Source organism: Heterodontus francisci, chromosome 8 (genome assembly GCF_036365525.1).
Source record: "Heterodontus francisci isolate sHetFra1 chromosome 8, sHetFra1.hap1, whole genome shotgun sequence".
Lineage (NCBI taxonomy): Eukaryota > Metazoa > Chordata > Chondrichthyes > Heterodontiformes > Heterodontidae > Heterodontus > Heterodontus francisci.
Genome location: NC_090378.1, coordinates 67,782,243 through 67,799,184, shown reverse-complemented (window position 1 = coordinate 67,799,184; position 16,942 = coordinate 67,782,243). Strand labels below are relative to the sequence as shown.

The window sequence follows — 16,942 nt, the reverse complement described above, 5'->3', positions numbered from 1 at the left end:
GAGGGACAGAAGAAATGTATGCATTTCTTTTCAAATCCATTACCTTTAAATATTTAAATTTCCCGGTAAAGCTGAAAGTCTGAAAAGCACAGGCAGCTGATGCCATTGCCGGGGACAGACAGCCAGCCCTCTCCATGTGATCGGGGGGTGGCACACTCTAGCTATTTAAATGAGCCACCGCACGGAAGATTGCAGCAGCTCCGTGACATGCGGCCCGCCTTTGGAATTCTCTTCCCCAAAAGGCAGTTGATTCTTGATCAATTGTAAATTTTAAATCTGAGATTGATAGACTTTTGTTATCCAAAGGTATTAAGGGATATGGGTAAAGGAGTTTTGTCTCAAATCAGCCATAATGGCTGAATGGTGGAACAGACTTGATTTGCTAAATGACCTATTCCTGTTCCTATTATATTAAACAGATACCAGGCGCTAACTATAAATGATGATGGGATGTGGAGGGGGTAATTTTAAACCACCCCCCACCCCCATAATGGGTGGGTAAGAGTTAAATCAGCAGATTTGTGAAAGCTGACCCCAACCCACTGTGACTGTGCATGCTTCCATTTTAACTGTGCTGGGCCTCTGGAAAAGCAGGTCCGTAATTATAATATTTAAATGAAGCTTTGTTCCTGATATTTTGATAGCAATTTGAATATTACGCCTACTGCATAGGTTTCCAGGGCTCAGGAATCCCAGCAGCTAAATAGAGGTGAGAGCAAAGGATTCATCTCTATTTGCCACCAATGCACAGTGGCAGCAGTGTGAACCATCTACAAGATGCACTGCAGCAACTCACCAAGGCATCTTCAACAGCATCTTCCAAACATTCAACCTCTACCACCTAGAAGAACAAAGGCAGCAGACGCATGGGAACACCACCACCTGCAAGTTCCCCTCTGAGCCACACACCTGCCTGACTTGGACTATATCACCATTCCTTCACTGTCGCTGGGTCAAAATCCTGGAACTCCTCCCTAACAGCACTGTTGGTGTATCTACACCACATGGATGGCAGCAGTTCAAGAAGGCAGCTCACTACCATTAGGGATAGGCAATAAATGCTGTCCTAGCCAGCAACACTCAGATCACACGAATGAATAAAAAAAATCCATCAGGTAAATCCTTTTGATAGCACAGCTTGTGGACCAGGAGGAACCAGAATGTTTCCCCTGGCCTCTCAAGCAAATCTTCTGTCATGATCAGTCAGCCTCCACTCACCTCCAAATCCAGTATCTCTCCTGGTCCCTCTTCACTACTGATTGCCTGTCTGATGCCCCCATCCAAACCTGCGATCTCTCCCCATCTCCCCTCTTTCCAGATTGCTGGACTGACCCCTGCCCCTCCTCAACCCAGGATGTTTCCCACTTGCTGGGGACCCTTAGCTGTGGCCTTCTAGCACTGGCTTTCCCACCCAGCTGTCAGACAGCCTGTCAATTTGGCTGGCTTTTGAATAGGAAATGTAGTAAAGAAATGGTAACTAGATCCAGCCATTAAATTCAGCAGCACATCTACATTTCCGGCGTTCCCGGGTTTTCGTCCGCAAGCAAGCTCACCTGCTCTCTTCCTACCTCCCAGCGTCAGAGTGTTTAGCAAATACAGACTGGAGAAAAATGGAAGGGTGGAGCCATATATGTCAGGAACCTTTGGGCAGTAAACAAAGTTGATCTTGTTGAAGGAAGAAAGCAACAGAATAAACTACTTCTGGCTAGGCATCTCTAAAGCAAGAAAAGACAAGCGTATACTATAGACCACCAGGCCAGCATAAGAGGGAAGACAAATTTTTCAATGAAGAGATAGGGAGGGCATTGAGAATAGGAAAGTTGTTTTAATGGGAGATTTCAATCAACCAAATATAAGCTTCCAGCTCACACAACTTTTCTGGCCAACCTGTTTGCAGGGCTGACTATGTAAGCATATGATCCATGCAGAGGGAGCCTAACCTAATAAGAACATAAGAAATAGGAGCAGGAGTAAGCCCTTCAGCCCTTCGAGCCCATTCCGCCATTCAATGAGGTCATGGTTGATTTCCTACTTCAACACCATCTTCCTGCACTATCCCCGTAATCCTTGATTTTTTAATATGTAGAAATCGATCTCAGTCTTGAACATTCTCAACGATTGAACCTGCACAGCCCTCTGAGGCAGAGAATTTCAAAGATTTGCCATCTCCTGAGTGAAGAAATTCCTCCCCATCTCAGTGCTACCTCTTATTCTGAGACTGTGTCCCCTGGTTCTCAACTCCCTAGCCAGGGGAAACATCCTTCCTGCATCTACCCTGTCAAGCCCTGTATGAATTTTGCATGTTTGAATGAGATCACCTCTCATTCTTCTAAACTTCTAATGAACAAAGGGGCCTGTCACGGAAAACTCAGTGAGGCCGGCCCTTCCCATAGTTAACACAATTGTGCCTGCACCACAGGCAATTGCAACACCGAAGTTTGCTGGAATCGGAAAACTGGGGCTATTATCTACAAGAGAACATTTTACATATATGCTGTAGTTACTCCTATTCCAACTTTTATAAATAAATCTGAGAGAGGAGCAAGAATTATAGCATGGTTATAATGGGGGACTTTAATTATCCTAATATAGACGGGGAGATGGCTTGGCCATGTGAGCCGCATGGAAGATGGCAGGATCCCCAAAGACACATTGTACAGCGAGCTCGCCACTGGTATCAGACCCACTGGCCGTCCATGTCTCCGTTATAAAGACGTCTGCAAACGCGACATGAAATCGTGTGACATTGATCACAAGTCGTGGGAGTCAGTTGCCAGCATTCGCCAGAGCTGGCGGGCAGCCATAAAGACAGGGCTAAATTGTGGCGAGTCGAAGAGACTTAGTAGTTGGCAGGAAAAAAGACAGAGGCGCAAGGGGAGAGCCAACTGTGCAACAGCCCCAACAAACAAATTTCTCTGCAGCACCTGTGGAAGAGCCTGTTACTCCAGAATTGGCCTTTATAGCCACTCCAGGCGCTGCTTCACAAACCACTGACCACCTCCAGGCGCGTATCCATTGTCTCTCGAGATAAGGAGGCCCAAAAGAATAGAATAATAGTGTAAAAGGCAGAGAGGGGCAAGAATTTCGCCAGTGGGTTCAGGAGAATTTTCTACATCAATATGTTTCCGTCTAATGAGAAAGGAGGTATGCTAGATCTGGTCCTGGGGAATGAGGTGGATCAGTGAATCAAGTGTCAATAGAGGAACATTTAGAGGACAGTGACCATTGCGTCATAAGGTTTAGATTAGCTATGGAAAAAGACAAGGAGCAATCCAGAGTAAAGATAATTAATTGAGAAAGGACATTGGAGTGAGAACGGATCTGGCCCAACTAAATTGGACTCAAAGATTGACAGGCAAAACTGTAACTGAACAATGGCTGCCATTAAAGAGGAGATAGTTCAGGTACAGTCAAGGTGCATTCCCACGAGGGGAAAGATAGGGCAAACAGATCCAGAGCTCCTTAGATAACAAAAGAGATAGAGAGTAAGATAAAGCAGAATAAGGATCCATATGACAGATTTAAGGTAGATAATACAATTGAGAACCAGGCTGAATATAAAAGATTCAGAGAGGAAATGAAAAAACAAATAAAAGAAGCAAAGAGAGAGTATGAGAAAAGATTGGCAACTAACATAAAATGGAATCTAAAAGTCTTCTAGAGGCATATAAATAGTAACAGGGCTGTAAAAGGAGGAGTGGAGTTGATTATAGACCTAAAAAGAGAGTTATGCATGAAGGCAGGGGGCATGGCTGAGGTACTAAATAAGTGCTTTGACTTTACTAAGGAAGTAGATGCTGCCCAAGTCATGGTGAAAGAGGAAGTAGTTGAGACACTGGTTGGGCTAAAAATTTGTAAAGAGGAGGTATTAGATAAGCTGGATGTACTTAAAGTTGGTAAGTCACCCGGACCGGATCAGATGCATTCAAGGATACTAAGGGAAGTAAGGATGGAAATTGCGGAGGTACTGGCCATAATCTTCCAATCTTCCCTAGATATAGGGGTGGTGCCAGAGGACTGGAGAATTGCAAATGTTACAGCCTTGTTCAAAAAAGGGTGGAGGACAAGCCCAGCAACTGCAGGCCAGTCAGTTTAACCTCGGTGGTGGGAAAGCTTTTGGAATCGATAATTCGCGACAAAATTAATAGTAACTTGATCAAATGTGGATTAATTAAAGAAAGTCCGCACAGGTTTGTTAAGGGCAAATCATGTTTAACTTGCTTGAGTTTTTTGATGAGGTAACTGAGAAGGTTGATGAGGGTAATGTGATTGATGTGGTGTACATGGACTTCGATAAAGCTTTTGATCAAGTGCCACATAACAGGCTTATTAGCAAAGTTGGAGCCCATGGAATAACAGGGACAGTAGCAGCATGGATACGAAATTGGCTGAGTGACAGGAAACGGAGAGTAGTTGTGAACAGCTGTTTTTTGGACTGGAGGAAGGTATGTTCTGGAGTTCCCCAGGGGTTGGTGTTAGGACCCCTGCTTTTCTTGATATATATTAATGATCTAGACTTGCGTGTACATGGAATAATTTCAAAATTTGAGGATGACACAAAACTTGAAAATATTATGAACAGTAAGGAGGGTAGTGATAAACTTCAAAAGGACATAGACGGGCTGGTGGAATGGGCAGACAAGTGGCAGATGAAATTTAAGGCAGAAAAGTATTAAGTGATTCATTTTGATAGGAAGAACAAAGAGAGGCAATATAAATGAAAGGGTAAATTCTAAAGGAGGTGCTGAAACCAAGGGACCTGGGGGTATATTTTGTTGCAACCAGGTGAGAAAGAGGTCTAGGGTTCCCTTTCAGCCTTCACCTGGTCTTACTGTAACAGGGTTTTACTTTTAAACACTATAATAAAAGCAAAATACTGCAGATGCTGGAAATGCTGAAAACACTCAGCAGGTCTGGCAGCATCTGTGGAGAGAGAAGCAGAGTTAACGTTTCAGGTCAGTGACCCTTCTTCAGATAAAGGGTCACTGACCTGAAACGTTAACTCTGCTTCTCTCTCCACAGATGCTGCCAGACCTGCTGAGTGTTTCCAGCGTTTCTTGTTTTTGTTTATTTTTAAACACACTGTTTTTAGCTCCCCCTTGGTGAATCCTTGTTCTCTGCTTTCCAATTATAAGGTAAAGAAATGAGCACAAACAGTCTTTCTTAGGTTTAAAGAAGAAATGTGAAATTTTATTCAAACTTAAACTTAAACTCTAATTCGGTTAACGCCTACGGATACAAGACGTCCCCATGTGATCATGCATATGCGATACACGCGTGCAGATAGGGACAGCAAGAGTAGGAGAAAAAATAAAATGGAAAGGTTTAAGGCAATATCTGGAGAGTTGTTGTTACGGTTCTTCGAGCTCGCTGCAGAGTCCTTGTTTGTAGGTAGGTTTTGCTTTTCATTGGGGCCCAGTATTCTTCTTAAACCTTGTTCACTGTAGGAGACTGTTCTCTCTTAGATTCAGTGGATTCAAACGCTTGTGAGAAAGAGATGGGAGCAGACAGGACAGGAGAGGAGGTCTTTTCAATCCAGGAGCAAAGCACTTTCTGCCAGTTCAAACACTGTCCCTCCAATTTAAAACTCTCAGTTTAAACACTGCAACAGCCATCTAGTCATGTGACTAACTGGTCTGACCATGTCTGTTTGTGGATTGAATTGGAGCAGGGAGCAGCTCCTTTGTCTACAAGCACTGCCTGTTAATATGCAATTTTTGTTAATATGAAATTTATTGTCCATGTGGCAAAATTAATATGCCTCATTCTTGTCAAGTTGGGGGGCTGCATGGCAATGTGTACAAATCATTGAAGTTGCAGGGCAGGTTAAGAAAGCGATGAATAAAGCATATGGGATTGCAAGGAAGTTATGATAAACCTGTATAAAACACTGGTTCAGCCTCAGTTGGAGTATTGTGTCCAGTTCTGGTCACCGCACTTTAGGAAGGATTCTAAGGCATTAGAGAGGGTGAAGAAAAGTTTCACCAGAATGAGGAACTTCAGTTACAAGGATAGACTGGAGAAGTTGGGTCTGTTCCCTTGGAGAAAAAATTAAGAGGAGGTTTGACAGAGGTGTTCAAAATCATGAGCGGTCTGGGCAGAGTAGATCAGGAGAAATTGTTCCCATTGGTGGAAGGATCCAGAACCAGAGGACACCAATTTCAGGTGATTGGCAAAAGAAGCAACAGCGACACAAGGAAAAGCTTTTTTACGCAGCAAGTCGTTAGAATCTGGAGTGCATTGCCTGAGAGTGTGGTGGAGGCAGATTCAAATGAGGCCTTCAAAAGAGAATTGGATAATTATCTGAAGTGAAAAAATTTGCAGGGTTATGGGAAAAAGGCAGGGGTGTGGGACTAGCTGAGTTGCTCTTGCAGTGAGCAGGCACAGATACGACAGGCCGAATGGCCTCCTTCTGTGCTATAACCATTCTGTGATTCTATGATCTCCCTTTATTTACTAGACAGAAAGTTCCATCTTTCTACTTTCAGAACCCACAATAGGACCAAATGTTTCAGTGATGAAATTTGATGGACAGCAAGTACAACTAAAATGGGGAGAAATTCCACTTGAAAAACGGCAAGGATTTATCACCAACTATACCATATACCTGAAGAAAGGTGCTGATGGGTCTTACCTTGTTCCATGTAAGTATAATTGTTTCATTAACTTTTTTTTATAGCAAGCAACTTTTATTTTTCTCCTTTTTCTGTCTTGAGGAAGAGAGGTTGTGGATGAGTTCTCAGATGTCCACTCATCCTGTTCCATACCTTCTGTATAATATTGCAGGAGAAGTCGGCCCAACATTTTTAAACTGTGCGACCCATAGGAAAGCAACTGGCCTCTGTTTGGTACTTTACTCAATGGTGAGGTTGGGAATTCACCATTCACTCAAAGCCCCACTTCTACGACTCTATGGCACAAGTACCTTTATGCTTGAAAGGACTTTAACCTCTTAACTCCATCCCCGGCAATCGTTCGATACCAATATTATGTAATCTTGCACTTGATTCTGGTTATTGATATGCAGCGCCTGCCAGGCTTAATAATCAAGGGCAACTTGGCAGCATTATAACCACACTGATTCTGCACAAAGCAGCTGTGACAGGAAATGACTCTCATCAACAATTCACCAGAGAGGAAATACATTTTTTCCATGTAAAACAACAATAAGACTATGTATATTGAGGTTACAAAGCTAGAATTATATGTGCAGAATCCAGTGAAGATCACATTCACTTCATCTTTGGTGTATGTCTGCAAGTTTCAATCAGGATGTTACAAATAATGCATGGAAGAACGTCGCACAGGGTTGTTCTACATGGCACAGTTTCATCAGCAAAGGCACCACCTCCTATGAACAGGACAGAGTCTTGGTGGTTTGAGAAGGGTTCTCTGCATTTGCAAACAGCCTATTGGCTTCGTTCAGAAAATTTGTTGAGGTATGGGTTCCCATGCCAACTTCTTTAGGCACCTGCAGGGTATGTATTTCATTGTAGTGGACCATTTGACCAGAAGTGGAGATCCCTGTTATCCAAGGGTATCATGGATATGGAGCAAAGGTCGATAAATGGAACTGTGGTACATGATTAGATTAGAGATACAGCACTGAAACAGGCCCTTCGGCCCACCGAGTCTGTGCCGAACATCAACCACCCATTTATACTAATCCTACACTAATCCCATATTCCTACCAAACATCCCCACCTGTCCCTATATTTCCCTACCACCTACCTATACTAGTGACAATTTATAATGGCCAATTTACCTACCAACCTGCAAGCCTTCATCTATTAGAATGGTGGTACAGGCTCAATAGCTGAATAGCCTACTCCTGTTCCAATGTAAGTCTGTTATCTTCTTTTTTCTTGTCTCCACAATGAATGGGCAACTAAGCTAGTATCCGATATTTACCACATCCAAATCCCTGGCAAGGGGGTGGGTGTCTTCTTCAAGCAGGGGCGGCCGTGTGGGGCTCTGTCCTGTTCATAGAAGGTGGTGCCTATGCTGATGAAACTGTGCCATGTAGAACAACCCTGTGCGACATTCTTCCATGCATCAGGGGTAATGCTGAAACTCTTCAGTGAAACCTTCAGGGTCTCCTTGAAGTTCCTTTTCTGGCTTCTATGTGAACGTTTCTCTTCAATTTGCTCGCCATAGAAGAGTTTTTTTGGCAAGTGCTCATTAGGCATTCTGGCAACATGCCCTGCCCATCATATCTGAGCTCTTCAGCAGTGGTCAGGGAGAGAACGTCAGTATTAGGGACCTCCTCTTACCATCTGATCTAGTCTCTGCAGCAGGTCATGTGAAAGTGGTGTAGCTTGTTTATATTCCTGGAATAAACTGTCCACATCTCACAAGCATACAAGAGAATGGTAGAGATACCCAGTCTGTATACCTTCACTTTTGTAAAGAGACTAATTCCTCTTCACTCCCAGATAGTTTTTCGTGGCTTGCTAACGGCAACACTGGCCTTAGCTATTCTCGCGTTGACTTCATCGTCAATGTGAACTGCTCTGGAGAGGGTGCTGCCAAGGTAGGTAAATTTGTCAACTACTGCAAGCCTTTAACCATTGACTGTAAATAGTTGGCTTCACATAACTGCTTTTGTGGAGCAGGTTGGTACATGATTTCAGCCTTTTTGGTGCTGATGGTGAGACCAAAGTTAGCATATGCGGATGAGAAGCAGTCCATGCTGTGTTGCATTCTTGTTCTGAACAGTTATTTAGGGCATAGTTATCAGCAGAAAGAAAGTCGTGAACCACAGTTTTATGAACTTTGGTTTTGGCTTATAGTCTCCTCAAATGGAAAACTTTGCCATCTGTGTGATATCTAATATGAGATTTATGGGGTCCCTCTGAAAAGGGAGGAACTTGTCGTATTCCTCAGTGGTTCACCTTTTGTTGGTCCTCACCAAGCACCCAGCTCTCATCTGTGGGACGAGATAAGGATCTTGTGGTATCAACACAGACAAAGACGAAAATAGCATTTGGGAACGAGGGTGGAGAGCCATGACTACATCATATGACACCAATTTTAATCTATTAATGAGGCTCCTTTCTGTTTCTAGTGGGGTTCTGGCTTCCTGGATTAAGATTTCCCCAAAATTGGAGCAGGTAGACAACAAGTGTTAAGTCAACCCTTCAATTCCACATATAATTTTGGTTCCATTTATTAGATACAAATGGGGTGGTAGAGACACAAAAAATGCCAAGTTCTATAAGATACACTCTGTAGATTTATAATATGTAGCAGAATAGTTGCAAGCAGATATAGTTTCCGAACTCACATAGGCTATAGGCACTGGAGTTTTTATCTCAGCTAGGTTATAAAAATCTGCAGATCATAATCCAAATTGATTTGTGATATATTAGTTTTTCAAAGATGTTGATTTTAATGACCCTGTGGGGAAAAATACACAAGAAATGGGTTATGATATTTTGATTTTCCTTTTGACTTCATTCTCAGTTGGTACATTATCTACGTGGAGTGATGTTGATTTAGTCCTTATCTCCTGTTGGTGAAGAATTACCTATTTCAGTGGGGGTGTGGGTAAATGGCAGCAGAAACTCTATAACTGGACTCAGTATTCCAAAGCTAGGGAGAGAAAAAAATGTCAGGCAGGATTCCCACTCTCCAGTAACTCCTGCCAAACAATGGGGGAAATTTACACTTTTTTCAGATATTGGGAAGTGCAATCGCACCACCGGCGCGATGTCCTGGACCAGAGGCCTAAGCCACTTTGAGCACCAGCCCTTATCTCCATTTGATTGGCAAGTGCGACCATTGAACCACTGTTCACAGGCAGCTCACTAGTGAGGGTGGGCAGGAAGTAATGGGCTAAAGTTGGGGGAGAGGCAATTGCAAGGGTGGGAAGCAGATAAATCACCTCCGGGTGCCCATATTTTTGTGAGGCCGCAAATAGCATTTCCACTTTGGAAATAACGATTGGGACAGATGTATAGTGGATGGCTGAATCAATATCACATGCTTTACATTATTACCCAAAGTCAAAATTACCCTCATTTTCTAGCTTCATGCAAAATGGTCATTTGGGTGAGGTACTGGAGCTGCCTTCAAGAAAACAAGGGAGAAAATTACCAGGAGTAAATAGTTTGTTTACACAGTTGATGATATACCAGCCAAGACCTATAATTAACTTGTTTTCTAACAAAACAGAGCACAACAGGAAGGAAGGAAAGCATCAGCTGAGTTCCACTAGCTCTTAGCAAGACGTTCTTTTCTTACATATTCTGAGGCTTGAGTACAGGAGGAAAGAATAAAATGTTCAGTTTCCACAAGTGTGCAAAAAGCACTGCTAGTAGTAATTCATATTTTCCTCGTTTCTTTTTTCTGTTGTAAGCTGGTGCTTATGATTACTGTGGGTTTGTTCTTTATGTATAATTTTATCCTCTGAATACTTCAGTGGAGAATTCTGTCAATGCAACAATGACCTTCTGTTTTTGCACGTTTTGTTCGTAGCTGTTGCAATCTGCACCATCCACTTGGTGTTAACTATGCAAACAGCACCAAAGGAGAAAGCAACATAAAGGCAAGCAGGGTTTCTGCTGGCTAGTCAAGACCTTTGTGGTGTTTGTGTCAGAGACCAAATCCTCTGTTTGCATCTCAACAAAATGTCGTTTCTTGGCCTAGGTTTACTACACAGATGTCTGCATTGGTGAAACGCCAGATGTGAGATTTCCTTCTGAGCTGCAACCAAATGTGGCAACATGCACCAAAAACATAAGGTGATTAAATGCACAAATTGCACCTCTCACATGGTTGCCAGTGTCAGCCAGGTGCTATGTAGGGTATTCTTATGCTGTTTACATTTTAGATTTCATTTGATCTTTTACTATTTTCGCAATCTCCTTATTTCCTTGACATTTCCCATGATTTCCACCATTTTATTTATATGTCTGGTTCCATTGTTCTTCTATTATCTTTTCATTGCCTCAGCAAGATGATCCTTTATATTATCAAACATTCCTACTTTTCTTAGAAGCACTTTGCAGTTCATTCAACCCAAAAGTCACATTCGTGCCACACAAGTGCCAGAAAATGACCATCTCCAACAGTACCTAACAACCTCCCCTTGATAGTCAACAACATTACCATTGTTGAATCCCCCATCATCAATATTCTGGAGGTCAGCATTGACTGGAAACATAACTGGACCAGCTACATAAGTGCAGTGGCTGCAAGAACAGGTCAGGTCAAAGGCTAGGAATTTTGTGGCAAGTAATTTACCTCCCCAAAGCCTTCCCACCATCTTCAAGGCACAAGTCAGGAGCATGATGGAATACTCTCCAATTGCCTGGATGGGTGCAGCTCAAACAACACTCAAGCAGCTCGACACTATCCAGGACAAAGCTGCCTGCTTCATTGGCAACCTATCTACCACTTTAAACATTCACTCCCTCCATCGCCAGCTCACAGTGGCCGCAGTGTGTACCACCTAGAAGACGCACTGCAGCAACTCACCAAGGTTCCTTCGACAGCATCTTCCAAACCTGCGACCTCCACCACCTAGAAGAACAAGGACAGCAGGTGCATGGGAACACAACCAACTGCAAAATTTCCCTCCAAGTCATTCACCATCCTGATTTGGAACTATATCATTGTTTCTTTACTGTTGCAGGGTCAAAATCCTGCAACACCCTCCCTAACTGTGGAATGCAACAGTTCAAGAAGGCAGCTCACCACCATCTTCTCAAGGGCAATTGGGATGGGCAGTAAATGCCGGCCTTACCTACGATGTGCACATCCCACAAATATAACATACTATCATACGCACATACAAATTAGGAGCAGGAGTAGGCCATTAGTCCCCTCAAGCCTGCTCTGCCATTCAATAAGATTATGGCTGAGCTGATTGTAACCTCAACTCCACATTCCTGTCTACCCCAATAACCTTTCACCCTCTTGCTTATCAAGAATCTAACTACATCTGCCTTAAAAATATTCAAAGACTCTGCTTCCATGACCTTTTGATGAAGGGAGTTTCAAAGACTCACGACCCTCTGAGAGAAAAGATTTCTCCTCATCTCTGTCTTAAATGGACGACCCCTTATTTGTAAACAGTGACCCCTAGTTCTAGATTCTCCCACAAGAGGAAACATCCTTTCCACATCCACCCTGTCAAGACCCCTCAGGATCTTATATGTTTCAATCATGTTGCCTCTTACTCTTCTAAACTCCAGTGGGTACAAGCCGAGCCTATTCAACCTTTCCTCATAAGGCAACAAGCCCAATCCAGGTATTAGTCGAGTAAACTTTCTCTGAAATGCTTCCAATACATTTACATCCTTCCTTAAATAAGGAGACCAATACTGTACACAGTACTCCAGATGTGATCTCACCAATATAAAAGCAAAATTCTGCGGATGCTGGAAATCTGAAATATTCAGCAGGTCTGGTAGCATCTGTAGAGAGAGAAGTAGAGTTAACCTTTCAGGTCAGTGACCTTTCATCAGAACTGGCAAAGGTGAGAAATGTAATAGGTTTTAAGCAAGTAAAGCGGGGCTGGGCGAAAAGAGAACAAAAGAGGTGTGTGATAGGACAGAGGGTCGGAAAGATTAACTGACAAGGAGGTCATGGGGCAAAGGCAAAGAGAGTGTGCTAATGGGGTGGTGCAGTAGCACAGAGAGAGTGTTAATAACAGAATAAATGAAGAGCCCTACTCAAAAGCACAAACATGAAAAAACCAATAGGCGGGCACATGGTAAAACAAATGATGAAACAAAATAAGATTAAAATAAAAAAAGGGCCAGTCATGCTCTGAAATTATTGAACACAACGTTCAGTTCGGTAGGCTGTAGCATGCCTAATCGGAAAATGAGGTGCTGTTCCCCGAGCTTACATTGATTTTTTTTTTATTCATTCATGGGATTTGGGTCACTGGCTAGGCCAACATTTATTGCCCATCCCTAATTGCCCTTGGGAAGGTTGTGGTGAGCTGCCTTCTTGAACCGCTGCAGTCCATGTGGGGTAGGTACACTCACAGTGCTGTTAGGAAGGGAGTTCCAGTGACAGTGAAGGAACGGCGATATAGTTCCAAGTCAGGATGGTGTGTGGCTTGGAGGGGAACTTGCTGCTGGTGGTGTTCCCATGCATCTGCTGCCCTTGTCCTTCTAGCTGGTAGAGGTTGCGGGTTTGGAATGTGCTGTCGAAGGAGCCTTGGTGCATTGCTGCAGTGCATCTTGTAGATGGTACACATTGCTGCCACTGTGCGTTGGTGGTGCAGGGAGTGAATGTTTGTGGAGGGAGTGAATGTTTGTGGATAGGGTGCCATTCAAGCAGGCTGGATGGTGTTGCACTTCTTGAGTGTTGGAACTGCACCCATCCAGGCAAGTGGAGAGTATTCCATCACAATCCTGACTTGTGCCTTGTAGATGGTCGACAGGCTTTGGGGAGTCAGGAGTTGAGTTACTAGCCTCTGACCTGCTCTTTTAACCACAGCATTTATATGGCTACTCCAGTTCAGTTTCTTCACTGGAACACTGTAGCAAGCCCAGGACAGAGATGTGGGAATGAGAGCAGGGGGAGTGTGTTGAAATGGCAAGCGACTGGAAGAGGCGGGGGGGCTCATGTTTTCGGACTGAGGGGAGCTGTTCTGCAAAGCGGTCACCCAATATGCATTTAGTCTCCCCAGTGTAGAGGAGACTGCATTGTGAGCAGCGAATACAGTATACTAAATTGAAAGAAGTACAAGTCAATCACTGCTTCACCTGAAAGGAGTGTTTGGGCCTTGGATACTGAGGAGAGAGGATGTAAAAGGTCAGGTATTACATCTCCTGCTATTGCATGGGAAGGTGGTGTGGGGAGTGGACGAGGTATCGGGGGGTAATGGAAGAATGGACTAGGATGTCACGGAGGGAACGATCCCTTTGGAATGCTGACGGGAGGGGAGGGGGAAGATGCGTTTGGTGGTGGCATCACGCTGAAGGTGTCAGAAATGGCAGAGGATGATCCTTTGGATGTGGAAGCTGGTGGGGTGGAAAATGAGGACAAGGGGAACCCTATCACGGTTCTGGGAGGGAGGGGAAGGGGTGAGGTCAGAAGTGCAGGAAATAGGTCGGACACCGTTGGGGGCCCTGTCAACCACAGTGGGGGGGAACCCTTGGTTGAGGAAAACGGAAGACATATCAGAAGCGCTGTTGTGGAAGGTTGCATCATCAGAGCAGATGCATCGGAGGCAGAAAAATTGGGAGAATGGAATGGGGTCCTTACAGGAGGCAGGGTGTGAGGAAATGTATTCGAGCTAGTTGTGGGAGTCAGTGGGCTTATAATGAATATTAGTGGACAGTCTATCCCCAGAGAAGGAGACAGAGATGTTGAGGAATGGAAGGGAAGTGTCGGAGATGGACCATGTAAAGGTGGTCTCACCATTGTAAAGGTGGTCTCATCAATGCCCTGTATAGCCGAAGCATAACCTCCCTATTTTTGTATTCAATTCCCCTCACAATAAATGATAACATTCTATTAGCTATCCTAATTACTTGCTGTAGCTGCATACTAAAATTTTCTCTCTAATTGGAGTAGCTAATGTCTTTTTTTTCTTCTCAATCACCTTTTTCCCTTCCATCCTAAAAAATATTTATTTCTCTTTCAGTTTTCAGTTCTGAGGAAGGGTACACTTCAGAAACAATAACCTAACTTTTCTCCTTTGACTTGCTGTGTATTCCCAGAATTTTAAGATATTTAATTATTTTTCTTTTTATTTGAAGGCTTACTAAGCATAGCAATAAATCTTTTGTTGAGAGATTGTTCCACAGTGCCTCAAAGGAAATAAGACGGTCAAAAAGAATATATGAAAATAGATTAGCAGGTAACATAAAAGGGAACCCAAAAGTGTTTATAGACATGTAAATAGTAACATGGTGGCAAAAAAGGGTAGAGCTTATTAGGGAATGAAAAGAAAATCTTCTTCTGGAGGGAGAGAGTATAAATGAGTACTTTGCATCTGTCTTCAATAACAAAGAGGATGCTGCCAATGTCACAGTAATGGAGGAGATAGTAGAGAAATTACATAAGATACAAATAAAGAGGAGATACTTAAAATATTGGAAGCACTCAAAGTAGAAAAGTTGGTTTGGATGGGATGCATCCTACGTTGCTGGGAAAATTAAGGGTGGAAATTGCAGAGGCTCTGGTCACAATGATCCAATCCTCCTTAGATATTTGGGTCCTGCCACAGGATTGGAGGATTACAAATGTTCAAAAAGGAAAGACAGATAACCTGGCAATTACAGGCCTATCAGTCAGTGGTGGGGAAACATTTACAGACATTAATCTGGGACAAAATTAATTGGCATTTGGAAAAATATGGGTCAATAAATGAAAGCCAGCATGGATTTGTTAAAGGCAAATGGTATTTGGCTAACTTAATGGAGTTATTTGATGAAGTAACGGAAAGGATGGATGAAGGTAGTGCAGCTGATGTGTATATGGACTTTCAGAAGGCATTTGATGAAGTGCCAGATAATAGACTTGTTAGCAAAATGGAAGCTTATGGGATTAAAAGGGACTGTGGCTGTGTAGACACTAAATTGACTAATGGGCAGAAAGTAAAGAGTAGTGGTGCATGGGTTATTTTTCAACTTGAGGGAATTGTGCCATGGTGTCCAGCAGGTGTTGATGTTGGGACCAGTGCTCTTTTTGATATATATTAATGACCTGGACTTGGGTATATTGAGGGCAAAATTTTAAAGTTTGCAGATGACACAAAACTCAAAAATATAGTAAACTGTGAGGACATTAAGCTGAGATGTGATTTGAGAAAAGTGTACTGGAAACAGCTACTTGAAGGTAAATCAGTGCCAGATGAGTGGGAGGCATTCAAGGAGGCGATAGAGAGGGTTCAGAACAAATATGTTCCCAGAAATAAAAAGGGTGGGACTCCCAATTCTAGACTGCCCTAGATGTCAAAGAGCATTCTGAATAGGATAAGGCAAAAAAGGGAAGCTTATGTCAGATACTGAGAACTCAATACTGCAGAAAGCCTGGAGGAGCACAGAAAGTGCAGAGGTGAAATTAAAAAGGAAATTAGCAAAGCCAAGAGAGGGCACAAAAAAAATATTGGCAAGTAAAATCAAGGAAACCCAAAGATATTTTATAAATCCATAAAGAGCAAGAGGAAAACTAAGGAAAGAGTGGGGCCAATTAGAGACCAAAAAGCTAACTTATGTGTGGAGGCGGATGAAGTGGGCATAAATGTTAGCGAGTACTTAGCATTTGTCTTCAAATAAGCAGGGGACAATGCAGACATTGTAGTTGAGGAGGAGTGTGAAATATTGGATGGTGAGGGAGGAAATATTAAGGGGTTTAGCATCTTTGAAAGAGGATATATCGCTAGTCCCAGTGAAATGTATCCCAGGCTGCTAAAGAAAGTAAGGAAGGAAATAGCTCACTTGATCAGATACTTCGGTACATTCATTTCACAAGTTAATAAACAGGGACTCTCATAATAGCAGTGATTTTGTCAGAAGAGGACCATTCTTTTTTTTTCTCTTCCTTCATTGTTAGGTGGTCACCTCCTTTCATGTTACTGAATCTTTGAATGTCTCGACCTTCGGAGATATGGAGCTTAGCTGCTCTCCATTTGGATGGGTTGCTCTAATTATGGCCCATTTGTTCATTACAAAGTTCTATCAACCTAGACAGTCTTTTCTGATCTTAGAGAAAATGTTTATGTACTAATTTATCATTTCAACAATGGGTCTCAATTTAACTCAGATATATCCCTCTTTCCTGGTTCTGACTAAAGGTCATTGACCTGAAATGTTGGGCCAAATTTTCAAACGGCCGCGGAGGCGGGACTGGAGGTGGACAGCCTGCAATTTCCCGCCATTGGCTGGTGTGCCAGTCTCCCACCATGGTCCCACTTCCAGGCCATTTTCAATCTGAGAGGATCAGGGTGGGGGTGACAACTACCTGTCCACAA

At 43.1% G+C, this 16,942-nt stretch overlaps 1 protein-coding gene across 2 annotated transcripts in view; it reads left to right on the top strand.

The window, feature by feature from the left end:
* LOC137372543 (interleukin-12 receptor subunit beta-2-like) overlaps nucleotides 1–16,942 on the top strand; it is a 124,516-nt gene that overhangs the window by 66,664 nt on the left and 40,910 nt on the right. For both annotated transcript variants that reach the window (XM_068036444.1, XM_068036445.1), the window contains one exon: nucleotides 6,489–6,644. In XM_068036444.1, the coding sequence (XP_067892545.1) occupies nucleotides 6,489–6,644 (156 nt within the window). The remainder of the gene's footprint in view (nucleotides 1–6,488; nucleotides 6,645–16,942) is intronic.